This window comes from Opisthocomus hoazin, chromosome 26 (assembly GCF_030867145.1).
Source record: "Opisthocomus hoazin isolate bOpiHoa1 chromosome 26, bOpiHoa1.hap1, whole genome shotgun sequence".
Lineage (NCBI taxonomy): Eukaryota > Metazoa > Chordata > Aves > Opisthocomiformes > Opisthocomidae > Opisthocomus > Opisthocomus hoazin.
The window spans coordinates 8,199,140-8,226,441 of NC_134439.1; the positions used below are offsets into that span (position 1 = coordinate 8,199,140).

Here is a 27,302-nt window from a genome sequence, read left to right on the forward strand (position 1 = left end):
AACACTCTCCATGCTGCACATTCTGATTGCTTCCCTCTCCCATGGCAAGCAGCTGTAACACCCAGCACAGGACAGGTATGTGCTCAGAAATCCCAGAGGAGGAGGAGGAGGAGGAGGAGGAGGAGGAGGACAAAGGGCTTCAAACTCACCTTGTTCCCAACGGGTGGAGGTGAGAGAAATGGATGAGAGAGTGAGGAGAACGGCCTGCATTTATACTGCTCCTGCACCGCCCCAGGCCCACAGTCACTGCACGCACGCAGTAATTTTCCAACAGACTCACCGCCAAAGCAAAATATCCTACCTAATGGCACAAGCTGTCTTTTGGTTGCCATCAACACTGCCATTTCATTTCCTCATTTCTGACATGCCTGGTCTGACAGGCAGGCTCCTTTCATGTGCTGGGATGAGACGCTCAAGGATATCCCGTGCAGGACTGTGTCAGTTTGGGCAGAAGATGCCTCCTAGGTGGTTGAGAGGTCCCGTGAATGCAGGGGATGTTGCCTTGGGGAAGTGAAGTGTGATTGTTTGCAACTCCCTTGACAGCATGAGGCTCAGCCCTGCCCCATGCTGCACACATCAGCAGAGTACCCAAAGGCTCCTCTTCTTAATGACGTGCCACATGCTTGTCTCTCCTTCCGCTCTCTCAGCTTGCTCCAACAGTCACTGGCCATTGCATCCCTGGGCAGCCAGGCTCTGCATCTTAATGGTGCCTCCTCAGGTGTCTTCCTCTTGATGCCCTTTGCTCTAGGGAGAACCATTGCCAGGCTCTCTGCCTATGCACGGTTGGAGTTAGAAAAGCCAAAGCCCTCCTGGCATTCAATCAGACAAACCATATGCAGGTCAAGAAGAAGGTCTCCTTCCAGCTATGTTGGAGCAAAACCAAGGCTTGCTCAAAGGCAAGCCCAGCAGTGAACGGGGAAGCTTCACTGAGGACAGGGGACACTAGAAAGGTGGAGGCGCTCAAAGGGCCCGTGGCCTTGGCCTTTCCTTGATGGATTTATTGTAAAGAATTTGGGCTCCTGATATTCCTCGGTACATTGGGAGCAAGGAAGACTTACCCACAGCAGAGTAGGGTCAGGTGTGGGAACAGTTCAACAGATTGCACAGACTGGACTGCACGCAACCTCCTGGCTTGCCCCCAAGGGAGTTGGTTGGTGTCACTGCAAGGCTGCTCTCAACTCACTTTGAAAGTCCCAGCAGTCAGGGAATGCATCTGAGGACTGGAAGAAAGCCAGTGGTCCTCCTGACTTGAAGAAGGGCATGAAGTAAGAGCCAGGCAGGGAACGACAGGCCAGTCAGATGCACCTTGATGTCTCCAAAGGTGATGCAACCAATCATCCTGGAAGCCACTTCACAAGGTGAAAGGACAAGAAGGTGATGGTGAGTGGTCAGCACGGATTTACGGAGGGGAAAGCAGGCATGGCCAGCCTCACGGCCTTCCTTGATAATGTGCCTGGCTCCGGCGGGTGAGGGAAGTGCAGCTAATGTTGTTAATCTCATCTAAGCAAGGCCTACGATGCTGTCTCCAGGAACAATTCTGACAGACCAACTGACAAAATACAAGCTGTGGAAGAGGGCAGTGCAGGGCATTGAAATCTGGCATGGCTGCTGGTCTGCAACGGCTGTGGTGAGCTGCACAAAGCCCAGGGAGAGGCCGCTCACTCCTCGTGCCCCGTAGGGCTCCAGACTGGGGACAATCTTGTTTCAGCCCTTCATGCAAAGTCCTGCTGTGGGGGACAAAGAACCTCCTGCACCACTACGGGCTGCGGCTGAGGGGCTGCAAACCAGCATTGCAGCAGAGGACGGGAGTCCTGGACGACTCCACGAGGCAGCCCACGCCCACGCAGAAATGGCATCGGACAGCAGCCTGGGCTGCCTTAGGAAGATCATTGCTATGACGTTGCCAAAGGTGATCCCTCTTCTTGGCTCAGCGCTGCTGAGACCACAATCGCTGTCCACTCTGTGGCTCCCCAGTACAAGACAGGTACAGCCATACTGGCATGCGTCGAGCGAGGGACCACGAAGCCCATGAAGAGGCTGGAGACCTGAGGGAGGAGGAGCTGCGAGGGGTAGGATTGTTCAGCTGGGAGGCAAGAAAGCCCCGCGGCACGCCTCTTAGCAATGGGTAAAAGAGCTGATGGGAGAAAGTCAAGAAGACAGAGCCACACTCTCCTGAGACCTATCCAGTGAAGGGACAAGAGGTAATGGGCACGCGTTGAAAGATGGGAAATTCCACAGAAACATAAGGAAAGACTTTGTTAGTGTGAGGGTGGTCAAGCACCAGCTGGGGTCGCCCGCACAGGTTGTGGATCCTCTGTCCTTGTAGGTATTGAGAGCTTCACAAGACTTGGTCCTGAGCATCCTCCAAAGGCTGACCGTGCTTTGAGTAGGGGCGGTCGGATGAGATGAGCTCCAGAGGTCCCTTCCGTCCTCAAGGATCCTGTGATTCTGCCACGGCTAAAAGATGGGTGCTGCCCAGCTGCCCCTGAGAAGGAAGAACTGTTTGGCGACACTGGAATGAAAGGCAGCCTTGGAGATCACACCTGAGAAACACTGGAATTCAAGGCTTGATGGGACAAAGGAAAGCAAGTAGCAGAGTAGAGCACCCAGGATTCAGGCATGCAGACTTTATCCTAGTCAGGCAGCTGGTAGGTAGGACGACGTGGAGGCACCCGTGGAGCACACAGGAGCTCAGAAAAGCTGGCAGTCCCTTAGGCGCCTCATGGTCCAAGAGCAAGAAGCATCCAGCCCAATACTAAGGAAGACAAACAGATGTCTCAGCAGATCAGCTTTGGCTAAGCGGGGTACTCAAGGCAGAGCACCATCGTCAGAAGGCAGCATCCTGGGGATATAGCAGGGGTGAGCTGCAAAGGAGGCATTAGGAAAGAATTCCTAAGCTTGACGAGATGAGGGGCTTGAAGAGCAACAGGCAAGAAGCATCAAGAGCAAGATCGACTCCTACAAGGCTAGCTAAAGCCTGATGGAGGAAAATAACCCCCCACTGCTGACCGGGGCGGCTCGTTTCCTGAGGACTGGCCAGAGAGCAGGCAGAGGGGAGTCAACGCCTGCTTTCTCTCAGTCTTCACCTACAAGGACTCGCAGGCTGCTGTGCCCTCTGAAATACTTGAAGGATGGAGGGGGAGCCCTCCCGGCACTGGGTGGGCATCAAATCTAGCATTGCCTGAGAAAAGCAGACCCATCGAAGCCAGATACTGAGCGCCAGGGCAGGGCTGCTGTAAAGGGAGGCCTAGGCCGGTTGAAGGACTGGGCCCACATGAGTCTCACGGCATTCGGCAAGGTGACAAATGGCAAGTCCTGACCCAGAAAGGATGAATCTCGTGCATCAATATGGACTGAAGACCAAACTATGCTACAGTCTTAGAGCCCTCAAACCATGCCGCACCACGTGCCTGAGGATGGATGCTCAGGGAGGGGATGTGCTCAGAAGGGCCCTGGGTACAAAAGCAGCTCTCAGACTACATCAAAGAGGTGAAACACTTCCCCAGCCTGCAGGCATGGAGGTAGCCGGGACACGGGCCAGGAGGGCAAGGGAATGCCTTCAGTAGGCAAGCTTCCTGGGACAGACTCTCCCTACCCATGGCGAGTCACACTCTCATTTTGGATTGGCCGTCTCTCAGCCTTTTGGTGTGATGCCAAGCTAGGCGTGCATGCTGTGTGCCGGTCCATGTCCCACACAGGGCTCAGTTCCCCTACGGCCAGGGCAATTCAACCCCTGCACCGGGCAAGCCATTTACAAGCCCTGGGCTGCAACCAAGTACGCAGCTCCAGGCAGACCCAGCGGCCATTACCCTCAGCCTGACCTTCTTGCCAGCACTCCCACAGCTTGGGGGTGGTCACAGCATGGTCAGCGTGTATTGGAAAAGTGGCCAGGCCTGTGGGTGTCATGCAGGTCAGGGTCCAAAGCGCACAGCCAAATGGTGGGAGGAACAAGACGCTGTGCCAAGCCCCGGAACACCCCTCTGCTAATTGGAGGTGAGGGACCCGGCTCCACAGCGCTTGTTGAAGAATCAGGGCTTTGGGGATGACAATGTTCTTCTTCCACAAGCCTGCTGACAGCACTGGTTTTGGACCCTCAGGGATTGCCGCAAGAGGGGACAAATTTGCAGAAGAAACCAGAAAACGTCTCCAGCAAAGAGAAGCTTTCCTTGGGCGAAGGCATCTGAAACCAGTAGCGCAATCCACCTGCCTCTAGAGGCGATGATCAGTGACTGCTGGAGCAAGAAGGGAGGTAGGCAGAGAGGTAGAAGGTTGGGGCATGTCCTCAGGCACAGGAGCCTCTGGCCAAGCAAGAGAGAAATCTTGGGCCTCTCATCCCAATACTTCAGAAGAGCCTCTGTCACCTAATGGGCATGTCAGACATGAGGAAATGTCTTCATGAAAAGCAAAACACAACCTGTGGCATTAGGTAGGATATTTTGCTTTGGAGATGAGTCTGTTGCAAAATTACTGCCTCCATGCAGTGACTGTGGGCCTGGGGCGGTGCAGGAGCAGTATAAATGCGGGCCGTTCTCCTCACTCTCTCATCCACTCCTCTTGCCTCCATCTCCTTGGGAACCAGGTGAGCTTGGAGCCGTTTCTCCTCCTCCTTGTCCTGCTCCTCAGGGATTTCTATAACAGACCGTGTCTTAGGCAGGGTCATGGGGCTGCTTACCGTGGGAGAGGGAAGGAGAGAGGTGGTGTGCAATGGAGAGAGGCAGGGGTTTCATTGAGGTGAGTGATGGGCTAGGCGGGGACCTCCCTCAGCTTGCTTGTTCTTGGCAGCACTCCTTTGGGATGAGGGGAAGGAGAAACCCGTAGGCCTACAGTTCCCCTGCCTCTTGTCTCCAGCTCATGCCTTGTCTCCCTTATGATGTGGTGACAGCCTGCTCCTCTCACACCCCTCTGGCTCTGCTTCCCCCTGCCCTCTCTCGCAGGTGCCCCTCCAGCCCTGAGACATGTCCTGCTACAACCCGTGCCTGCCATGCCAGCCCTGCGGCCCGACCCCGCTGGCCAACAGCTGCAATGAGCCCTGTGTCAGGCAGTGCCAGGACTCCACCGTCGTCATCCAGCCCTCCCCCGTGGTGGTGACCCTGCCCGGCCCCATCCTCAGCTCCTTCCCACAGAACACCGCCGTGGGATCCTCCACCTCCGCTGCCGTTGGCAGCATCCTCAGCTCTCAGGGAGTGCCCATCTCCTCCGGGGGCTTTGACCTCTCCGGCTTTGGCAGCCGCTACTGCGGCACGAGGTGCCTCCCCTGCTAAAGCTGCTGCCTGCACTGAGGCCTCCCCTCGGATCGACCTCCTCTCCCTCCCTTGACTCATTAAAATTTTGATGCATCCGAGCCTGCGCCTCTGTGTCATTCTTTCTCCTGCACAAGCTCTCCCAAGACACCCACGCAGACACATGGTGCTCAGGGCAGGTTTTTTGCAAGGGGATTTTTCGGCATGTTTTTGCACTGACTGTTAACACAGGCCTTGCATCGAGTATGTTTAGTCACGAATCGAGTGACCCTCTGCTTGCAACATTTTTTCTGCCTGTTTTTTGTCAGGATAGGATTATCCAATGTGATTCAGTGACTACCATCCACTTTGTCGCGCACACCTTTTCTTTTTCCTCATCAAGTTGTTTCCCAGGGATTGTTTAGTCTGGAGAAGAGAAGGCTGAGGGGAGACCTTATCGCTCTCTACAGCTACCGGAAAGGCCGTTGTAGTGAGGCAAGTGTTGGTCTCCTCTCCCAGGTAACTAGCAATAGAACAAGAGCAAATGGCCTCAAGTTGCCTCAGGGAAGTTTAGACTGGATATTAGGAAAAATTTCTCTACTGAAAGAGTGGTCAGGCATTGGAACAGGCTGCCCAGGGAAGAGGTGGAGTCCCCATCCCTGGACATGTTCAGAAACCGTGTGGATATGGCTCTTCAGGACACGGTTCAGCAGGCACGGTGACGTTGCTTTGACAGTTGGACTTGATGATCTTAGAGGTCTTTTCCAGCCTTAATGATTCTACGATTAAGCTCAATAACACAGTGGGACCATCACTCCCCTCGATGTCCTGACTACGCTCCTGCTCATATAGCCCAGGACGCTGATGAAAGTACTTGGTGTCCAGGAACACTGCTGGCACTTGCACCTGTTTTGACAGCATTACCACACCAGTGCCTTTTCCTGGTGCTGCTTTTGGACTGCTGCTTCCCACGGGCTGAAGGATGTGTGGGGACAAAGAGCTGGACGCTACTAAGCCAGCTGTCATTCGGGGCTCTGGGAGGACATGTGTCATCTTGCCCAGCTGTGTCCTGCAGCAGAGCAGAGGCTCCGCTTTGTCGCCTGCAAGACTTTCTGCAGCCTTTGCTGCTGCTCACCACGCTGCTTTGGAGAGCTCCTGGACAGCCTTTGAGACACTCAGCCTACACTCCCTGTCTCGCTTTCAGCCCTAAGTCTCTTCCCGCCTCCGTGTCTCCAAAAGCATTCCCAGGAAGCCCCGAGAACAGACAAGGAAGGAGCGTGGGCCTGTGTGGGGTGTTGACCGCCAACAGCACTAAGCACCCATCAGCTGGTATCTTGATCCACTGTCCCAGTCCAATGACGGGAGAACTGGAAGAGTAAGAGAGCAAAATGCCCTTGGGTCGACAACAAGACAGTCTAAGAGGGGAACGGGAGGAAAGAGAAAAATCACGTGGTGCAAAGGCAATCACCCACCACCTCGTACCAGCAGAACAATGCCCAGCCGGCCTCTGAAGAACAACTGCTTTGGAAAGAATACCCACAGTCTTTCAGTCAGCAATCACTGTGGTAACAACCACTGCACAGCCATCCCCAATAGCTCTCTCCCAGAAACACCCCTGAGAAACATCTCTCTCCCTGGGCATCTTGGGAGAGCTTCTGCAGGCAAAAAGATGACACAGAGGTGCTCGATACGATGCAATGGAACTTTAATAAGTCACAAGAGGGAAACAAGGTTGCTCCGAATGGAGATCCCAGAGCAGGGAGACCCTGGAGCAGACGAGAGTCTGTGCCCCATGGCCACGATGGAGATCTTGCCAGGTGTCCATCTGCCGGCCCCACAGAGGGAGCAGGGCCAGAAGGTCTTCTCTAGGCTGGCTTTGTGGGGGCTAACAGCTCAGGGGGTCACAAGAGATCAAGGACGCAAGAGGTCAAGCAGAGAGTAGAAGAGCTTGGGCCGTGCTTTCTGAGAGCCCAGGCTGGCCCCATCCCTCTGCAAAGGGTGCTGGCTGGGGTTGCTCAGCCCTCTGGAAGCAACAACACCATGCTCTGTCCCCAGTCCGGTACCATCTGGAGAGTCCATGGGGACCTTCCCCAGGGCCATCGCCAGCAGCTTTAGCTGCTTTAGCAGGGGAGGCACCTCGTGCCGCAGTAGCGGCTGCCAAAGCCGGAGAGGCCAAAGCCCCCGGAGGAGATGGGCACTCCCTGAGAGCTGAGGATGCTGCCAACGGCAGCGGAGGTGGAGGATCCCACGGCGGTGTTCTGTGGGAAGGAGCTGAGGATGGGGCCAGGCAGGGTCACCACCACGGGGGAGGGCTGGATGACGACGGTGGAGTCCTGGCACTGCCTGACACAGGGCTCATTGCAGCTGTTGGCCAGCGGGGTCGGGCCGCAGGGCTGGCATGGCAGGCATGGGTTGTAGCAGGACATGTCTCAGGGGTGGACGGGCACCTGCGAGAGAGGGCAGGGGGAAGCAGAGCCGGAGGGGTGCGTGAGGAGCAGCCTGCCACTCCACCACAAGGGAGCCAAACCACACTCTGGCGATGACAGTCAGGTGCACTGCAGAGAGGTCCATGGGTTTCTCCTTCCCCTCTTCCCAACGGAGTCCCTAGGTCCCCACCTAGCCCATAGAGTAGCAGGCACCGCAGACACGCCACAAACACTCTCCATGCTGCACCTTCTGATCGCTTCCCTCTCCCATGGCAAGCAGCTGTAACACCCAGCACAGGACAGGTATGTGCTCAGAAATCCCAGAGGAGGAGGAGGAGGAGGAGGAGGAGGAGGAGGAGGAGGACAAAGGGCTTCAAACTCACCTTGTTCCCAACGGGTGGAGGTGAGACAAATGGATGAGAGAGTGAGGAGAACGGCCTGCATTTATACTGCTCCTGCACCGCCCCAGGCCCACAGTCACTGCACGCACGCAGTAATTTTCCAACACACTCACCGCCAAAGCAAAATATCCTACCTAATGGCACAAGTTGTCTTTTGGTTGCCATCAACACTGCCATTCCATTTCCTCATTTCTGACATGCCTGGTCTGACAGGCAGGCTCCTTTCATGTGCTGGGATGAGACGCTCAAGGATATCCCGTGCAGGACTGTGTCAGTTTGGGCAGAAGATGCCTCCTAGGTGTTTGAGAGGTCCCGTGAATGCAGGGGATGTTGCCTTGGGGAAGTGAAGTGTGATTGTTTGCAACTCCCTTGACAGCACGAGGCTCAGCCCTGCCCCATGCTGCACACATCAGCAGAGTACCCAAAGGCTCCTCTTCTTAATGACGTGCCACATGCTTGTCTCTCCTTCCGCTCTCTCAGCTTGCTCCAACAGTCACTGGCCATTGCATCCCTGGGCAGCCAGGCTCTGCATCTTAATGGTGCCTCCTCAGGTGTCTTCCTCTTGATGCCCTTTGCTCTAGGGAGAACCATTGCCAGGCTCTCTGCCTATGCACGGTTGGAGTTAGAAAAGCCAAAGCCCTCCTGGCATTCAATCAGACAAACCATATGCAGGTCAAGAAGAAGGTCTCCTTCCAGCTATGTTGGAGCAAAACCAAGGCTTGCTCAAAGGCAAGCCCAGCAGTGAACGGGGCAGCTTCACTGAGGACAGGGGACACTAGAAAGGTAGAGGCGCTCAAAGGGCCCGTGGCCTTGGCCTTTCCTTGACGGATTTATTGTAAAGAATTTGGGCTCCTGACATTCCTCGGTACATTGGGAGCAAGGAAGACTTACCCACAGCAGAGGAGGGTCAGGTGTGAGAACAGTTCAACAGATTGCACTGACTGGAGTGCACGCAACCTCCTGGCATGCCCCCAAGGGAGTTGGTTGGTGTCACTGCAAGGCTGCTCTCAACTCACTTTGAAAGTCCCAGCAGTCGGGCAATGCATCTGAGGACTGGAAGAAAGCCAGTGGTCCTCCTGACTTGAAGAAGGGCATGAAGTAAGAGCCAGGCAGGGAACAACAGGCCAGTCAGATGCACCTTGATGTCTCCAAAGGTGATGCAGCCAATCATCCTGGAAGCCACTTCACAAGGTGAAAGGACAAGAAGGTGATGGTGAGTGGTCAGCACGGATTTACGGAGGGGAAAGCAGGCATGGCCAGCCTCACGGCCTTCTTTGATAATGTGCCTGGCTCCGGCGGGTGAGGGAAGTGCAGCTAATGTTGTTAATCTCATCTAAGCAAGGCCTACGATGCTGTCTCCAGGAACAATTCTGACAGACCAACTGACAAAATACAAGCTGTGGAAGAGGGCAGTGCAGGGCATTGAAATCTGGCATGGCTGCTGGTCTGCAACGGCTGTGGTGAGCTGCACAAAGCCCAGGGAGAGGCCGCTCACTCCTCGTGCCCCGTAGGGCTCCAGACTGGGGCCAATATTGTTTCAGCCCTTCATGCAAAGTCCTGCTGTGGGGGACAAAGAACCTCCTGCACCACTACGGGCTGCGGCTGAGGGGCTGCAAACCAGCATTGCAGCAGAGGACGGGAGTCCTGGACGACTCCACGAGGCAGCCCACGCCCACGCAGAAATGGCATCGGACAGCAGCCTGGGCTGCCTTAGGAAGATCATTGCTATGACGTTGCCAAAGGTGATCCCTCTTCTTGGCTCAGTGCTGCTGAGACCACAATCGCTGTCCACTCTGTGGCTCCCCAGTACAAGACAGGTACAGCCATACTGGCATGCGTCGAGCGAGGGACCACGAAGCCCATGAAGAGGCTGGAGACCTGAGGGAGGAGGAGCTGCGAGGGGTAGGATTGTTCAGCTGGGAGGCAAGAAAGCCCCGCGGCACGCCTCTTAGCAATGGGTAAAAGAGCTGATGGGAGAAAGTCAAGAAGACAGAGCCACACTCTCCTGAGACCTATCCAGTGAAGGGACAAGAGGTAATGGGCACGCGTTGAAAGATGGGAAATTCCACAGAAACATAAGGAAAGACTTTGTTAGTGTGAGGGTGGTCAAGCACCAGCTGGGGTCGCCCGCACAGGTTGTGGATCCTCTGTCCTTGTAGGTATTGAGAGCTTCACAAGACTTGGTCCTGAGCATCCTCCAAAGGCTGACCGTGCTTTGAGCAGGGGCGGTCGGATGAGATGAGCTCCAGAGGTCCCTTCCGTCCTCAAGGATCCTGTGATTCTGTCACGGCTAAAAGATGGGTGCTGCGCAGCTGCCCCTGAGAAGGAAGAACTGGTTGGCGACACTGGAATGAAAGGCAGCCTTGGAGATCTCACCTGAGAAACACTGGAATTCAAGGCTTGATGGGACAAAGGAAAACGAGTAGCAGAGCAGAGCACCCAGGATTCAGGCATGCCGACTTTATCCTAGTCAGGCAGCTGGTAGGTAGGACGACGTGGAGGCACCCGTGGAGCACAAGGGAGCTCAGAAAAGCTGGCAGTCCCTTAGGCGCCTCATGGTCCAAGAGCAAGAAGCGTCCAGCCCAATACTAAGGAAGACAAACAGATGTCTCAGCAGATCAGCTTTGGCTAAGCGGGGTACTCAAGGCAGAGCACCATCGTCAGAAGGCAGCATCCTGGAGGTAAAGGAGGGATGAGCTGCAAAGGAGGCATTAGGAAAGAATTCCTAAGCTTGACGAGATGAGGGGCTTGAAGAGCAACAGGCAAGAAGCATCAAGAGCAAGATCGACTCCTACAAGGCTAGCTAAAGCCTGATGGAGGAAAATAACCCCCCACTGCTGACCGGGGCGGCTCGTTTCCTGAAGACTGGCCAGAGAGCAGGCAGAGGGGAGTCAACGCCTGCTTTCTCTCAGTCTTCACCTACAAGGACTCGCAGGCTGCTGTGCCCTCTGAAAGACTTGAAGGATGGAGGGGGAGCCCTCCCGGCACTGGGTGGGCATCAAATCTAGCATTGCCTGAGAAAAGCAGACCCATCGAAGCCAGATAATGAGCGCCAGGGCAGGGCTGCTGTAAAGGGAGGCCTAGACCGGTTGAAGGACTGGGCCCACATGAGTCTCACGGCATTCGGCAAGGTGACAAATGGCAAGTCCTGACCCAGAAAGGATGAATCTCGTGCATCAATATGGACTGAAGACCAAACTACGCTACAGTCTTAGAGCCCTCAAACCATGCCGCGCCACGTGCCTGAGGATGGATGCTCAGGGAGGGGATGTGCTCAGAAGGGCCCTGGGTACAAAAGCAGCTCTCAGACTACATCAAAGAGGTGAAGCACTTCCCCAGCCTGCAGGCATGGAGGTAGCCGGGACACGGGCCAGGAGGGCAAGGGAATGCCTTCAGTAGGCAAGCTTCCTGGGATAGACTCTCCCTACCCATGGCGAGTCACACTCTCATTTTGGATTGGCCGTCTCTCAGCCTTTTGGTGTGATGTCAAGCTAGGCGTGCATGCTGTGTGCCGGTCCATGTCCCACACAGGGCTCAGTTCCCCTACGGCCAGGGCAATTCAACCCCTGCACCGGGCAAGCCATTTACAAGCCCTGGGCTGCAACCAAGTACGCAGCTCCAGGCAGACCCAGCGGCCATTACCCTCAGCCTGACCTTCTTACCAGCACTCCCACAGCTTGGGGGTGGTCACAGCACGGTCAGCGTGTATTGGAAAAGTGGCCAGGCCTGTGGGTGTCATGCAGGTCAGGGTCCAAAGCACACAGCCAAAGTGCCTGGTGGTGGCAGGACGGTGGGAGGAACAAGACGCTGTGCCAAGCCCCAGAACACCTCTCTGCTAATTGGAGGCGAGGGACCCGGCTCCACAGCGCTTGTTGAAGAATCAGGGCTTTGGGGATGACAATGTTGTTCTTCAACAAGCCTGCTGACAGCACTGGTTTTGGACCCTCAGGGCTGCCGCAAGAGGGGACAAATTTCCAGAAGAAACCAGAAAACGTCTCCAGCAAAGAGAAGCTTTCCTTGGGCGAAGGCATCTGAAACCAGTAGCGCAACCCACCTGCCTCTAGAGGTGATGATCAGTGACTGCTGGAGCAAGAAGGGAGGTAGGCAGAGAGGTAGAAGGTTGGGGCATGTCCTCAGGCACAGAAGTCTCTGGCCAAGCAGGAGAGAAATCTTGGGCCTCTCATCCCAATACTTCAGAAGAGCCTCTGTCACCTAATGGTCATGTCAGACATGAGGAAATGTAATGACAGTCTTGATGAAAAGCAAAACACAACCTGTGCCATTAGGTAGGATATTTTGCTTTGGAGGTGAGTCTGTTGCAAAATTACTGCCTCCATGCAGTGACTGTGGGCCTGGGGCGGTGCAGGAGCAGTATAAATGCGGGCCGTTCTCCTCACTCTCTCATCCACTCCTCTTGCCTCCATCTCCTTGGGAACCAGGTGAGCTTGGAGCCGTTTCTCCTCCTCCTTGTCCTGCTCCTCAGGGATTTCTATAACAGACCGTGTCTTAGGCAGGGTCATGGGGCTGCTTACCGTGGGAGAGGGAAGGAGAGAGGTGGTGTGCAATGGAGAGAGGCAGGGGTTTCATTGAGGTGAGTGATGGGCTAGGCGGGGACCTCCCTCAGCTTGCTTGTTCTTGGCAGCACTCCTTTGGGATGAGGGGAAGGAGAAACCCGTAGGCCTACAGTTCCCCTGCCTCTTGTCTCCAGCTCATGCCTTGTCTCCCTTATGATGTGGTGACAGCCTGCTCCTCTCACACCCCTCTGGCTCTGCTTCCCCCTGCCCTCTCTCGCAGGTGCCCCTCCAGCCCTGAGACATGTCCTGCTACAACCCGTGCCTGCCATGCCAGCCCTGCGGCCCGACCCCGCTGGCCAACAGCTGCAATGAGCCCTGTGTCAGGCAGTGCCAGGACTCCACCGTCGTCATCCAGCCCTCCCCCGTGGTGGTGACCCTGCCCGGCCCCATCCTCAGCTCCTTCCCACAGAACACCGCCGTGGGATCCTCCACCTCCGCTGCCGTTGGCAGCATCCTCAGCTCTCAGGGAGTGCCCATCTCCTCCGGGGGCTTTGGCCTCTCAGGCTTCGGCAGCCGCTACTGCGGCACGAGGTGCCTCCCCTGCTAAAGCTGCTGCCTGCACTGAGGCCTCCCCTCGGATCGACCTCCTCTCCCTCCCTTGACTCATTAAAATTTTGATGCATCCGAGCCTGCGCCTCTGTGTCATTCTTTCTCCTGCACAAGCTCTCCCAAGATGCCCACGCAGACACATGGTGCTCAGGGCAGGTTTTTTGCAAGGGGATTTTTCGGCATGTTTTTGCACTGACTGTTAACACAGGCCTTGCATCGAGTATCTTTAGTCACGCATCGAGTGACCCTCTGCTTGCAACATTTTTTCTGCCTGTTTTTTGTCAGGATAGGATTATCCAATGTGATTCAGTGACTACCATCCACTTTGTCGCGCACACCTTTTCTTTTTCCTCATCAAGTTGTTTCCCAGGGATTGTTTAGTCTGGAGAAGAGAAGGCTGAGGGGAGACCTTATCGCTCTCTACCGCTACCGGAAAGGTGGTTGTAGTGAGGCAAGTGTTGGTCTCCTCTCCCAGGTAACTAGCAATAGAACAAGAGCAAATGGACTCAAGTTGCCTCAGGGAAGTTTAGACTGGATATTAGGAAAAATTTCTCTACTGAAAGAGTGGTCAGGCATTGGAACAGGCTGCCCAGGGAAGAGGTGGAGTCCCCATCCCTGGACATGTTCAGAAACCGTGTGGATATGGCTCTTCAGGACACGGTTCAGCAGGCACGGTGACGTTGCTTTGACAGTTGGACTTGATGATCTTAGAGGTCTTTTCCAGCCTTAATGATTCTACGATTAAGCTCAATAACACAGTGGGATCATCACTCCCCTCGATGTCCTGACTACGCTCCTGCTCATATAGCCCAGGACGCTGATGAAAGTACTTGGTGTCCAGGAACACTGCTGGCACTTGCACCTGTTTTGACAGCATTACCACACCAGTGCCTTTTCCTGGCGCTGCTTTTCGACTGCTGCTTCCCACGGGCTGAAGGATGTGTGGGGACAAAGAGCTGGACGCTACTAAGCCAGCTGTCATTCGGGGCTCTGGGAGGACATGTGTCATCTTGCCCAGCTGTGTCCTGCAGCAGAGCAGAGGCTCCGCTTTGTCGCCTGCAAGACTTTCTGCAGCCTTTGCTGCTGCTCACCACGCTGCTTTGGAGAGCTCCTGGACAGCCTTTGAGACACTCAGCCTACACTCCCTGTCTCGCTTTCAGCCCTAAGTCTCTTCCCGCCTCCGTGTCTCCAAAAGCATTCCCAGGAAGCCCCGAGAACAGACAAGGAAGGAGCGTGGGCCTGTGTGGGGTGTTGACCGCCAACAGCACTAAGCACCCATCAGCTGGTATCTTGATCCACTGTCCCAGTCCAATGAGGGGAGAACTGGAAGAGTAAGAGAGCAAAATGCCCTTGGGTCGACAACAAGACAGTCTAAGAGGGGAACGGGAGGAAAGAGAAAAATCACGTGGTGCAAAGGCAATCACCCACCACCTCGTACCAGCAGAACAATGCCCAGCCGGCCTCTGAAGAACAACTGCTTTGGAAAGAATACCCACAGTCTTTCAGTCAGCAATCACTGTGGTAACAACCACTGCACAGCCATCCCCAATAGCTCTCTCCCAGAAACACCCCTGAGAAACATCTCTCTCCCTGGGCATCTTGGGAGAGCTTCTGCAGGCAAAAAGATGACACAGAGGTGCTCGATACGATGCAATGGAACTTTAATAAGTCACAAGAGGGAAACAAGGTTGCTCCGAATGGAGATCCCAGAGCAGGGAGACCCTGGAGCAGACGAGAGTCTGTGCCCCATGGCCACGATGGAGATCTTGCCAGGTGTCCATCTGCCGGCCCCACAGAGGGAGCAGGGCCAGAAGGTCTTCTCTAGGCTGGCTTTGTGGGGGCTAACAGCTCAGGGGGTCACAAGAGATCAAGGACGCAAGAGGTCAAGCAGAGAGTAGAAGAGCTTGGGCCGTGCTTTCTGAGAGCCCAGGCTGGCCCCATCCCTCTGCAAAGGGTGCTGGCTGGGGTTGCTCAGCCCTCTGGAAGCAACAACACCATGCTCTGTCCCCAGTCCGGTACCATCTGGAGAGTCCATGGGGACCTTCCCCAGGGCCATCGCCAGCAGCTTTAGCTGCTTTAGCAGGGGAGGCACCTCGTGCCGCAGTAGCGGCTGCCAAAGCCGGAGAGGCCAAAGCCCCCGGAGGAGATGGGCACTCCCTGAGAGCTGAGGATGCTGCCAACAGCGGCGGAGGTGGAGGATCCCACGGCGGTGTTCTGTGGGAAGGAGCTGAGGATGGGGCCAGGCAGGGTCACCACCACGGGGGAGGGCTGGATGACGACGGTGGAGTCCTGGCACTGCCTGACACAGGGCTCATTGCAGCTGTTGGCCAGCGGGGTCGGGCCGCAGGGCTGGCATGGCAGGCACGGGTTGTAGCAGGACATGTCTCGGGGCTGGAGGGGCACCTGCGAGAGAGGGCAGGGGGAAGCAGAGCCGGAGGGGTGTGAGAGGAGCAGCCTGCCACTCCACCACAAGGGAGCCAAACCACACTCTGGCGATGACAGTCAGGTGCACTGCAGAGAGGTCCATGGGTTTCTCCTTCCCCTCTTCCCAACGGAGTCCCTAGGTCCCCACCTAGCCCATAGAGTAGCAGGCACCGCAGACAAGCCACAAACACTCTCCATGCTGCACCTTCTGATCGCTTCCCTCTCCCATGGCAAGCAGCTGTAACACCCAGCACAGGACAGGTATGTGCTCAGAAATCCCAGAGGAGGAGGAGGAGGAGGAGGAGGAGGAGGAGGAGGAGGAGGAGGACAAAGGGCTTCAAACTCACCTTGTTCCCAACGGGTGGAGGTGAGACAAATGGATGAGAGAGTGAGGAGAACGGCCTGCATTTATACTGCTCCTGCACCGCCCCAGGCCCACAGTCACTGCACGCACGCAGTAATTTTCCAACAGACTCACCGCCAAAGCAAAATATCCTACCTAATGGCACAAGTTGTCTTTTGGTTGCCATCAACGCTGCCATTTCATTTCCTCATTTCTGACATGCCTGGTCTGACAGGCAGGCTCCTTTCATGTGCTGGGATGAGACGCTCAAGGATATCCCGTGCAGGACTGTGTCAGTTTGGGCAGAAGATGCCTCCTAGGTGTTTGAGAGGTCCCGTGAATGCAGGGGATGTTGCCTTGGGGAAGTGACGTGTGATTGTTTGCAACTCCCTTGACAGCACGAGGCTCAGCCCTGCCCCATGCTGCACACATCAGCAGAGTACCCAAAGGCTCCTCTTCTTAATGACGTGCCACATGCTTGTCTCTCCTTCCGCTCTCTCAGCTTGCTCCAACAGTCACTGGCCATTGCATCCCTGGGCAGCCAGGCTCTGCATCTTAATGGTGCCTCCTCAGGTGTCTTCCTCTTGATGCCCTTTGCTCTAGGGAGAACCATTGCCAGGCTCTCTGCCTATGCACGGTTGGAGTTAGAAAAGCCAAAGCCCTCCTGGCATTCAATCAGACAAACCATATGCAGGTCAAGAAGAAGGTCTCCTTCCAGCTATGTTGGAGCAAAACCAAGGCTTGCTCAAAGGCAAGCCCAGCAGTGAACGGGGCAGCTTCACTGAGGACAGGGGACACTAGAAAGGTGGAGGCGCTCAAAGGGCCCGTGGCCTTGGCCTTTCCTTGACGGATTTATTGTAAAGAATTTGGGCTCCTGACATTCCTCGGTACATTGGGAGCAAGGAAGACTTACCCACAGCAGAGGAGGGTCAGGTGTGAGAACAGTTCAACAGATTGCACTGACTGGAGTGCACGCAACCTCCTGGCATGCCCCCAAGAGAGTTGGTTGGTGTCACTGCAAGGCTGCTCTCAACTCACTTTGAAAGTCCCAGCAGTCGGGCAATGCATCTGAGGACTGGAAGAAAGCCAGTGGTCCTCCTGACTTGAAGAAGGGCATGAAGTAAGAGCCAGGCAGGGAACAACAGGCCAGTCAGATGCACCTTGATGTCTCCAAAGGTGATGCAGCCAATCATCCTGGAAGCCACTTCACAAGGTGAAAGGACAAGAAGGTGATGGTGAGTGGTCAGCACGGATTTACGGAGGGGAAAGCAGGCATGGCCAGCCTCACGGCCTTCTTTGATAATGTGCCTGGCTCCGGCGGGTGAGGGAAGTGCAGCTAATGTTGTTAATCTCATCTAAGCAAGGCCTACGATGCTGTCTCCAGGAACAATTCTGACAGACCAACTGACAAAATACAAGCTGTGGAAGAGGGCAGTGCAGGGCATTGAAATCTGGCATGGCTGCTGGTCTGCAACGGCTGTGGTGAGCTGCACAAAGCCCAGGGAGAGGCCGCTCACTCCTCGTGCCCCGTAGGGCTCCAGACTGGGGACAATATTGTTTCAGCCCTTCATGCAAAGTCCTGCTGTGGGGGACAAAGAACCTCCTGCACCACTACGGGCTGCGGCTGAGGGGCTGCAAACCAGCATTGCAGCAGAGGACGGGAGTCCTGGACGACTCCACGAGGCAGCCCACGCCCACGCAGAAATGGCATCGGACAGCAGCCTGGGCTGCCTTAGGAAGATCATTGCTATGACGTTGCCAAAGGTGATCCCTCTTCTTGGCTCAGCGCTGCTGAGACCACAATCGCTGTCCACTCTGTGGCTCCCCAGTACAAGACAGGTACAGCCATACTGGCATGCGTCGAGCGAGGGACCACGAAGCCCATGAAGAGGCTGGAGACCTGAGGGAGGAGGAGCTGCGAGGGGTAGGATTGTTCAGCTGGGAGGCAAGAAAGCCCCGTGGCACGCCTCTTAGCAATGGGTAAAAGAGCTGATGGGAGAAAGTCAAGAAGACAGAGCCACACTCTCCTGAGACCTATCCAGTGAAGGGACAAGAGGTAATGGGCACGCGTTGAAAGATGGGAAATTCCACAGAAACATAAGGAAAGACTTTGTTAGTGTGAGGGTGGTCAAGCACCAGCTGGGGTCGCCCGCACAGGTTGTGGATCCTCTGTCCTTGTAGGTATTGAGAGCTTCACAAGACTTGGTCCTGAGCATCCTCCAAAGGCTGACCGTGCTTTGAGTAGGGGCGGTCGGATGAGATGAGCTCCAGAGGTCCCTTCCGTCCTCAAGGATCCTGTGATTCTGCCACGGCTAAAAGATGGGTGCTGCCCAGCTGCCCCTGAGAAGGAAGAACTGTTTGGCGACACTGGAATGAAAGGCAGCCTTGGAGATCACACCTGAGAAACACTGGAATTCAAGGCTTGATGGGACAAAGGAAAGCAAGTAGCAGAGTAGAGCACCCAGGATTCAGGCATGCAGACTTTATCCTAGTCAGGCAGCTGGTAGGTAGGACGACGTGGAGGCACCCGTGGAGCACACAGGAGCTCAGAAAAGCTGGCAGTCCCTTAGGCGCCTCATGGTCCAAGAGCAAGAAGCATCCAGCCCAATACTAAGGAAGACAAACAGATGTCTCAGCAGATCAGCTTTGGCTAAGCGGGGTACTCAAGGCAGAGCACCATCGTCAGAAGGCAGCATCCTGGGGATATAGCAGGGGTGAGCTGCAAAGGAGGCATTAGGAAAGAATTCCTAAGCTTGACGAGATGAGGGGCTTGAAGAGCAACAGGCAAGAAGCATCAAGAGCAAGATCGACTCCTACAAGGCTAGCTAAAGCCTGATGGAGGAAAATAACCCCCCACTGCTGACCGGGGCGGCTCGTTTCCTGAGGACTGGCCAGAGAGCAGGCAGAGGGGAGTCAACGCCTGCTTTCTCTCAGTCTTCACCTACAAGGACTCGCAGGCTGCTGTGCCCTCTGAAATACTTGAAGGATGGAGGGGGAGCCCTCCCGGCACTGGGTGGGCATCAAATCTAGCATTGCCTGAGAAAAGCAGACCCATCGAAGCCAGATACTGAGCGCCAGGGCAGGGCTGCTGTAAAGGGAGGCCTAGGCCGGTTGAAGGACTGGGCCCACATGAGTCTCACGGCATTCGGCAAGGTGACAAATGGCAAGTCCTGACCCAGAAAGGATGAATCTCGTGCATCAATATGGACTGAAGACCAAACTATGCTACAGTCTTAGAGCCCTCAAACCATGCCGCACCACGTGCCTGAGGATGGATGCTCAGGGAGGGGATGTGCTCAGAAGGGCCCTGGGTACAAAAGCAGCTCTCAGACTACATCAAAGAGGTGAAACACTTCCCCAGCCTGCAGGCATGGAGGTAGCCGGGACACGGGCCAGGAGGGCAAGGGAATGCCTTCAGTAGGCAAGCTTCCTGGGACAGACTCTCCCTACCCATGGCGAGTCACACTCTCATTTTGGATTGGCCGTCTCTCAGCCTTTTGGTGTGATGCCAAGCTAGGCGTGCATGCTGTGTGCCGGTCCATGTCCCACACAGGGCTCAGTTCCCCTACGGCCAGGGCAATTCAACCCCTGCACCGGGCAAGCCATTTACAAGCCCTGGGCTGCAACCAAGTACGCAGCTCCAGGCAGACCCAGCGGCCATTACCCTCAGCCTGACCTTCTTGCCAGCACTCCCACAGCTTGGGGGTGGTCACAGCATGGTCAGCGTGTATTGGAAAAGTGGCCAGGCCTGTGGGTGTCATGCAGGTCAGGGTCCAAAGCGCACAGCCAAATGGTGGGAGGAACAAGACGCTGTGCCAAGCCCCGGAACACCCCTCTGCTAATTGGAGGTGAGGGACCCGGCTCCACAGCGCTTGTTGAAGAATCAGGGCTTTGGGGATGACAATGTTCTTCTTCCACAAGCCTGCTGACAGCACTGGTTTTGGACCCTCAGGGATTGCCGCAAGAGGGGACAAATTTGCAGAAGAAACCAGAAAACGTCTCCAGCAAAGAGAAGCTTTCCTTGGGCGAAGGCATCTGAAACCAGTAGCGCAATCCACCTGCCTCTAGAGGCGATGATCAGTGACTGCTGGAGCAAGAAGGGAGGTAGGCAGAGAGGTAGAAGGTTGGGGCATGTCCTCAGGCACAGGAGCCTCTGGCCAAGCAAGAGAGAAATCTTGGGCCTCTCATCCCAATACTTCAGAAGAGCCTCTGTCACCTAATGGGCATGTCAGACATGAGGAAATGTCTTCATGAAAAGCAAAACACAACCTGTGGCATTAGGTAGGATATTTTGCTTTGGAGGTGAGTCTGTTGCAAAATTACTGCCTCCATGCAGTGACTGTGGGCCTGGGGCGGTGCAGGAGCAGTATAAATGCGGGCCATTCTCCTCACTCTCTCATCCACTCCTCTTGCCTCCATCTCCTTGGGAACCAGGTGAGCTTGGAGCCGTTTCTCCTCCTCCTTGTCCTGCTCCTCAGGGATTTCTATAACAGACCGTGTCTTAGGCAGGGTCATGGGGCTGCTTACCGTGGGAGAGGGAAGGAGAGAGGTGGAGTGCAATGGAGAGAGGCAGGGGTTTCATTGAGGTGAGTGATGGGCTAGGCGGGGACCTCCCTCAGCTTGCTTGTTCTTGGCAGCACTCCTTTGGGATGAGGGGAAGGAGAAACCCGTAGGCCTACAGTTCCCCTGCCTCTTGTCTCCAGCTCATGCCTTGTCTCCCTTATGATGTGGTGACAGCCTGCTCCTCTCACACCCCTCCGGCTCTGCTTCCCCCTGCCCTCTCTCGCAGGTGCCCCTCCAGCCCCGAGACATGTCCTGCTACAACCCGTGCCTGCCATGCCAGCCCTGCGGCCCGACCCCGCTGGCCAACAGCTGCAATGAGCCCTGTGTCAGGCAGTGCCAGGACTCCACCATCGTCATCCAGCCCTCCCCCGTGGTGGTGACCCTGCCTGGCCCCATCCTCAGCTCCTTCCCACAGAACACCGCCGTGGGATCCTCCACCTCCGCCGCTGTTGGCAGCATCCTCAGCTCTCAGGGAGTGCCCATCTCCTCCGGGGGCTTTGGCCTCTCCGGCTTTGGCAGCCGCTACTGCGGCACGAGGTGCCTCCCCTGCTAAAGCTGCTGCCTGCACTGAGGCCTCCCCTCGGATCGACCTCCTCTCCCTCCCTTGACTCATTAAAATTTTGATGCATCCGAGCCTGCGCCTCTGTGTCATTCTTTCTCCTGCACAAGCTCTCCCAAGATGCCCACGCAGACACACGGTGCTCAGGGCAGGCTTTTTGCAAGGGGATTTTTCGGCATGTTTTTGCACTGACTGTTAACACAGGCCTTGCATCGAGTATCTTTAGTCACGAATCGAGTGACCCTCTGCTTGCAACATTTTTTCTGCCTGTTTTTTGTCAGGATAGGATTATCCAATGTGATTCAGTGACTACCATCCACTTTGTCGCGCACACCTTTTCTTATTCCTCATCAAGCTGTTTCCCAGGGATTCTTTAGTCTGGAGAAGCGGAGGCTGAGGGGAGACCTTATCGCTCTCTACCGCTACCGGAAAGGCGGTTGTAGTGAGGCAAGTGTTGGTCTCCTCTCCCAGGTAACTAGCAATAGAACAAGAGCAAATGGACTCAAGTTGCCTCAGGGAAGTTTAGACTGGATATTAGGAAAAATTTCTCTACTGAAAGAGTGGTCAGGCATTGGAACAGGCTGCCCAGGGAAGTGGCGGAGTCCCCATCCCTGGACGTGTTCAGAAACCGTGTGGATATGGCTCTTCAGGACACGGTTCAGCAGGCACGGTGACGTTGCTTTGACAGTTGGACTTGATGATCTTAGAGGTCTTTTCCAGCCTTAATGATTCTACGATTAAGCTCAATAACACAGTGGGATCATCACTCCCCTCGATGTCCTGACTACGCTCCTGCTCATATAGCCCAGGACGCTGATGAAAGTACTTGGTGTCCAGGAACACTGCTGGCACTTGCACCTGTTTTGACAGCATTACCACACCAGTGCCTTTTCCTGGCGCTGCTTTTCGACTGCTGCTTCCCACGGGCTGAAGGATGTGTGGGGACAAAGAGCTGGACACTACTAAGCCAGCTGTCATTCGGGGCTGTGGGAGGACATGTGTTATCTTGCCCAGCTGTGTCCTGCAGCAGAGCAGAGGCTCCGCTTTGTCGCCTGCAAGACTTTCTGCAGCCTTTGCTGCTGCTCACCATGCTGCTTTGGAGAGCTCCTGGACAGCCTTTGAGACACTCAGCCTACACTCCCTGTTTCGCTTTCAGCCCTAAGTCTCTTCCTGCCTCCGTGTCTCCAAAAGCATTCCCAGGAAGCCCCGAGAACAGACAAGGAAGGAGCGTGGGCCTGTGTGGGGTGTTGACCGCCAACAGCACTAAGCACCCATCAGCTGGTATCTTGATCCACTGTCCCAGTCCAATGAGGGGAGAACTGGAAGAGTAAGAGAGCAAAATGCCCTTGGGTCGACAACAAGACAGTCTAAGAGGGGAACGGGAGGAAAGAGAAAAATCACGTGGTGCAAAGGCAATCACCCACCACCTCGTACCAGCAGAACAATGCCCAGCCGGCCTCTGAAGAACAACTGCTTTGGAAAAAATACCCACAGTCTTTCAGTCAGCAATCACTGTGGTAACAACCACTGCACAGCCATCCCCAACAGCTCTCTCCCAGAAACACCCCTGAGAAACATCTCTCTCCCTGGGCATCTTGGGAGAGCTTTTGCAGGCGAAAGGATGACACAGAGGTGCTCGATACGATGCAACGGAACTTTAATAAGTCACAAGAGGGAAACAAGGTTGTTCCGAATGGAGATCCCAGCGCAGGGAGAACCTGGAGCAGATGAGAGTCTGTGCCCCATGGCCACGGTGGAGATCCTGCCAGGTGTCCATCTGCCAGCCCCACAGAGGGAGCAGAGGCAGAAGGTCTTCTCTAGGCTGGCTTTGTGGGGGCTAACAGCTCAGGGGGGCACAAGAGATCAAGGACGCAAGAGGTCAAGCAGAGAGCAGAAGAGCTTGGGCCGTGCTATCTGAGAGCCCAGGCTGGCCCCATCCCTCTGCAAAGGGTGCTGGCTGGGGTTGCTCAGCACTCTGGAAGCAACAACACCATGCTCTGTCTCCAGTCCGGTACCATCTGGAGACTCCTTGGGGGCCTTCCCCAGGGCCATCGCCAGCAGCTTTAGCTGCTTTAGCAGGGGAGGCACCTCGTGCCGCAGTAGCGGCTGCCAAAGCCAGAGAGGTCAAAGCCCCCGGAGGAGATGGGCACTCCCTGAGAGCTGAGGATGCTGCCCACAGCAGCGGAGGTGGAGGATCCCACGGCGGTGTTCTGTGGGAAGGAGCTGAGGATGGGGCCAGGCAGGGTCACCACCACGGGGGAGGGCTGGATGACGATGGTGGAGTCCTGGCACTGCCTGACACAGGGCTCATTGCAGCTGTTGGCCAGCGGGGTCGGGCCGCAGGGCTGGCATGGCAGGCACGGGTTGTAGCAGGACATGTCTCGGGGCTGGAGGGGCACCTGCGAGAGAGGGGAGAGGAAGCAGAGCCCCTGCTGTGAAGGTGTGTGAGGAGCAGCCTGCTACTCCACCACAAATCATACACTGGCGATGACAGTCAGGTGCACTGCAGAGATCCATGGGTTTCTCCTTCCCCTCTTCCCAACAGACCGCCTAGGTCCCCACCTAGCCCATAGCTCAGCATGCACCGCAGACAAGCCACAAACACTCTCCATGCTGCACCTTCTGATCGCTTCCCTCTCCCATGGCAAGCAGCTGTAACACCCAGCACAGGACAGGTATATGCTCAGAAATCCCAGAGGAGGAGGAGGAGGAGGAGGACAAAGGGCTTCAAACTCACCTTGTTCCCAACAGGTGGAGGTGAGAGAAATGGGTGAGAGAGTGAGGAGAACGGCCTGCATTTATACTGCTCCTGCACCGCCCCAGGCCCACAGTCACTGCATGCGGGCAGTAATTTTCCAGCAGACTCACCGCCAAAGCAAAATATCCTACCTAATGGCACAGGTTGTCTTTTGGTTGCCATCAACACTGCCATTTCATTTCCTCATTTCTGACATGCCTGGTCTGACAGGCAGGCTCCTTTCATGTGCTGGGATGAGACGCTCAAGGATATCCCGTGCAGGACTGTGTCAGTTTGGGCAGAAGATGCCTCCTAGGTGGTTGAGGGGTCCCGTGAATGCAGGGGATGTTGCCTTGGGGAAGTGAAGTGTGATTGTTTGCAACTCCCTTGACAGCACGAGGCTCAGCCCTGCCCCATGCTGCACACATCAGCAGAGTACCCAAAGGCTCCTCTTCTTAATGACGTGCCACATGCTTGTCTCTCCTTCCGCTCTCTCAGCTTGCTCCAACAGTCACTGGCCATTGCATCCCTGGGCAGCCAGGCTCTGCATCTTAATGGTGCCTCCTCAGGTGTCTTCCTCTTGATGCCCTTTGCTCTAGGGAGAACCATTGCCAGGCTCTCTGCCTATGCACGGTTGGAGTTAGAAAAGCCAAAGCCCTCCTGGCATTCAATCAGACAAACCATATGCAGGTCAAGAAGAAGGTCTCCTTCCAGCTATGTTGGAGCAAAACCAAGGCTTGCTCAAAGGCAAGCCCAGCAGTGAACGGGGCAGCTTCACTGAGGACAGGGGACACTAGAAAGGTGGAGGCGCTCAAAGGGCCCGTGGCCTTGGCCTTTCCTTGACGGATTTATTGTAAAGAATTTGGGCTCCTGACATTCCTCGGTACATTGGGAGCAAGGAAGACTTACCCACAGCAGAGGAGGGTCAGGTGTGGGAACAGTTCAACAGATTGCACAGACTGGACTGCACGCAACCTCCTGGTTTGCCCCCAAGGGAGTTGGTTGGTGTCACTGCAAGGCTGCTCTCAACTCACTTTGAAAGTCCCAGCAGTCAGGGAATGCATCTGAGGACTGGAAGAAAGCCAGTGGTCCTCCTGACTTGAAGAAGGGCATGAAGTAAGAGCCAGGCAGGGAACGACAGGCCAGTCAGATGCACCTTGATGTCTCCAAAGGTGATGCAACCAATCATCCTGGAAGCCACTTCACAAGGTGAAAGGACAAGAAGGTGATGGTGAGTGGTCAGCACGGATTTACGGAGGGGAAAGCAGGCATGCCCAGCCTCAGGGCCTTCTTTGATAATGTGCCTGGCTCCAGCGGGTGAGGGAAGTGCAGCTAATGTTGTTAATCTCATCTAAGCAAGGCCTACGATGCTGTCTCCAGGAACAATTCTGACAGACCAACTGACAAAATACAAGCTGTGGAAGAGGGCAGTGCAGGGCATTGAAATCTGGCATGGCTGCTGGTCTGCAAAGGTTAGGGTGAGCTGCACAAAGCCCAGGGAGAGGCCGCTCCCTCCTCGTGCCCCGTAGGGGTCCACACTGGGGCCAATCTTCTTTCAGCCCTTTATGCAATATTCTTTCAGCCCTTTATGCAAAGTCCTGCTGTGGGGGACAAAGAACCTCCTGCACCACTACGGGCTGCGGCTGAGGGGCTGCAAACCAGCATTGCAGCAGAGGACGGGAGTCCTGGACGACTCCACGAGGCAGCCCACGCCCACGCAGAAATGGCATCGGACAGCAGCCTGGGCTGCCTTAGGAAGATCATTGCTATGACGTTGCCAAAGGTGATCCCTCTTCTTGGCTCAGCGCTGCTGAGACCACAATCGCTGTCCACTCTGTGGCTCCCCAGTACAAGACAGGTACAGCCATACTGGCATGCGTCGAGCGAGGGACCACGAAGCCCATGAAGAGGCTGGAGACCTGAGGGAGGAGGAGCTGCGAGGGGTAGGATTGTTCAGCTGGGAGGCAAGAAAGCCCCGCGGCACGCCTCTTAGCAATGGGTAAAAGAGCTGATGGGAGAAAGTCAAGAAGACAGAGCCACACTCTCCTGAGACCTATCCAGTGAAGGGACAAGAGGTAATGGGCACGCGTTGAAAGATGGGAAATTCCACAGAAACATAAGGAAAGACTTTGTTAGTGTGAGGGTGGTCAAGCACCAGCTAGGGTCGCCCGCACAGGTTGTGGATCCTCTGTCCTTGTAGGTATTGAGAGCTTCACAAGACTTGATCCTGAGCATCCTCCAAAGGCTGACCGTGCTTTGAGTAGGGGCGGTCGGATGAGATGAGCTCCAGAGGTCCCTTCCGTCCTCAAGGATCCTGTGATTCTGCCACGGCTAAAAGATGGGTGCTGCGCAGCTGCCCCTGAGAAGGAAGAACTGGTTGGCGACACTGGAATGAAAGACAGCCTTGGAGATCTCACCTGAGAAACACTGGAATTCAAGGCTTGATGGGACAAAGGAAAGCGAGTAGCAGAGTAGAGCACCCAGGATTCAGGCATGCCGACTTTGTCCTAGTCAGGCAGCTGGTAGGTAGGACGACGTGGAGGCACCCGTGGAGCACACAGGAGCTCAGAAAAGCTGGCAGTCCCTTAGGCGCCTCATGGTCCAAGAGCAAGAAGTGTCCAGCCCAATACTCAGGAAGACAAACAGATGTCTCAGCAGATCAGCTTTGGCTAAGCGGGGTACTCAAGGCAGAGCACCATCGTCAGAAGGCAGCATCCTGGAGGTAAAGGAGGGATGAGCTGCAAAGGAGGCATTAGGAAAGAATTCCTAAGCATGACGAGATGAGGGGCTTGAAGAGCAACAGGCAAGAAGCATCAAGAGCAAGATCGACTCCTACAAGGCTAGCTAAAGCCTGATGGAGGAAAATAACCCCCCACTGCTGACCGGGGCGGCTCGTTTCCTGAAGACTGGCCAGAGAGCAGGCAGAGGGGAGTCAACGCCTGCTTTCTCTCAGTCTTCACCTACAAGGACTCGCAGGCTGCTGTGCCCTCTGAAATACTTGAAGGATGGAGGGGGAGCCCTCCTGGCACTGGGTGGGCATCAAATCTAGCATTGCCTCAGAAAAGCAGACCCATCGAAGCCAGCTGATGAGCGCCAGGGCAGGGCTGCTGTAAAGGGAGGCCTAGACCGGTTGAAGGACTGGGCCCACATGAGTCTCACGGCATTCGGCAAGGTGACAAATGGCAAGTCCTGACCCAGAAAGGATGAATCTCATGCATCAATATGGACTGAAGACCAAACTACGCTACAGTCTTAGAGTCCTCAAACCATGCCGCACCACGTGCCTGAGGATGGATGCTCAGGGAGGGGATGTGCTCAGAAGGGCCCTGGGTACAAAAGCAGCTCTCAGACTACATCAAAGAGGTGAAGCACTTCCCCACCCTGCAGGCATGGAGGTAGCCGGGACACGGGCCAGGAGGGCAAGGGAATGCCTTCAGTAGGCAAGCTTCCTGGGATAGACTCTCCCTACCCATGGCGAGTCACACTCTCATTTTGGATTGGCCGTCT

The 27,302-nt window shown here is 55.5% G+C and overlaps 5 protein-coding genes and 1 pseudogene across 5 annotated transcripts; 3 read left to right on the forward strand and 3 right to left on the reverse strand.

Annotated features, from left to right (window-relative positions):
- Nucleotides 1–4,447: 4,447 nt before the first annotated feature.
- LOC142364383 (feather keratin Cos1-2-like) lies at nucleotides 4,448–5,261 on the forward strand (annotated as a pseudogene).
- Nucleotides 5,262–7,339: 2,078 nt separating this feature from the next.
- On the reverse strand, nucleotides 7,340–7,645 carry LOC142364390 (feather keratin Cos1-1/Cos1-3/Cos2-1-like). The gene has a single exon (XM_075443870.1). It carries the CDS (start codon nucleotides 7,643–7,645, stop codon nucleotides 7,340–7,342), a length of 306 nt encoding a protein of 101 aa, XP_075299985.1.
- Nucleotides 7,646–12,412: 4,767 nt separating this feature from the next.
- On the forward strand, nucleotides 12,413–13,167 carry LOC142364408 (feather keratin Cos1-1/Cos1-3/Cos2-1-like). Its single transcript, XM_075443889.1, has 2 exons — nucleotides 12,413–12,485; nucleotides 12,860–13,167. Exon 2 carries the CDS (start codon nucleotides 12,862–12,864, stop codon nucleotides 13,165–13,167), a length of 306 nt encoding a protein of 101 aa, XP_075300004.1. The 5' UTR covers nucleotides 12,413–12,485; nucleotides 12,860–12,861.
- A 2,078-nt stretch (nucleotides 13,168–15,245) lies between these two features.
- On the reverse strand, nucleotides 15,246–15,551 carry LOC142364391 (feather keratin Cos1-1/Cos1-3/Cos2-1-like). The gene has a single exon (XM_075443871.1). The coding sequence runs from the start codon at nucleotides 15,549–15,551 to the stop codon at nucleotides 15,246–15,248; it is 306 nt and encodes a 101-aa protein (XP_075299986.1).
- Nucleotides 15,552–20,297: 4,746 nt separating this feature from the next.
- Nucleotides 20,298–21,052, forward strand: LOC142364409 (feather keratin Cos1-2-like). Its single transcript, XM_075443890.1, has 2 exons — nucleotides 20,298–20,370; nucleotides 20,745–21,052. Exon 2 carries the CDS (start codon nucleotides 20,747–20,749, stop codon nucleotides 21,050–21,052), a length of 306 nt encoding a protein of 101 aa, XP_075300005.1. The 5' UTR covers nucleotides 20,298–20,370; nucleotides 20,745–20,746.
- A 2,078-nt stretch (nucleotides 21,053–23,130) lies between these two features.
- Nucleotides 23,131–23,436, reverse strand: LOC142364393 (feather keratin Cos1-2-like). Its single transcript, XM_075443873.1, has one exon. The coding sequence runs from the start codon at nucleotides 23,434–23,436 to the stop codon at nucleotides 23,131–23,133; it is 306 nt and encodes a 101-aa protein (XP_075299988.1).
- Between the last annotated feature and the right edge of the window lie 3,866 nt (nucleotides 23,437–27,302).

Bases quoted from the DNA above. Each gene is read 5' to 3' on its own strand.
- LOC142364390 (XM_075443870.1), bottom strand. From the start codon at position 7,645: ATGTCCTGCTACAACCCATGCCTGCCATGCCAGCCCTGCGGCCCGACC.
- LOC142364391 (XM_075443871.1), bottom strand. From the start codon at position 15,551: ATGTCCTGCTACAACCCGTGCCTGCCATGCCAGCCCTGCGGCCCGACC.
- LOC142364409 (XM_075443890.1), top strand. From the start codon at position 20,747: ATGTCCTGCTACAACCCGTGCCTGCCATGCCAGCCCTGCGGCCCGACC.
- LOC142364393 (XM_075443873.1), bottom strand. From the start codon at position 23,436: ATGTCCTGCTACAACCCGTGCCTGCCATGCCAGCCCTGCGGCCCGACC.
- LOC142364408 (XM_075443889.1), top strand. From the start codon at position 12,862: ATGTCCTGCTACAACCCGTGCCTGCCATGCCAGCCCTGCGGCCCGACC.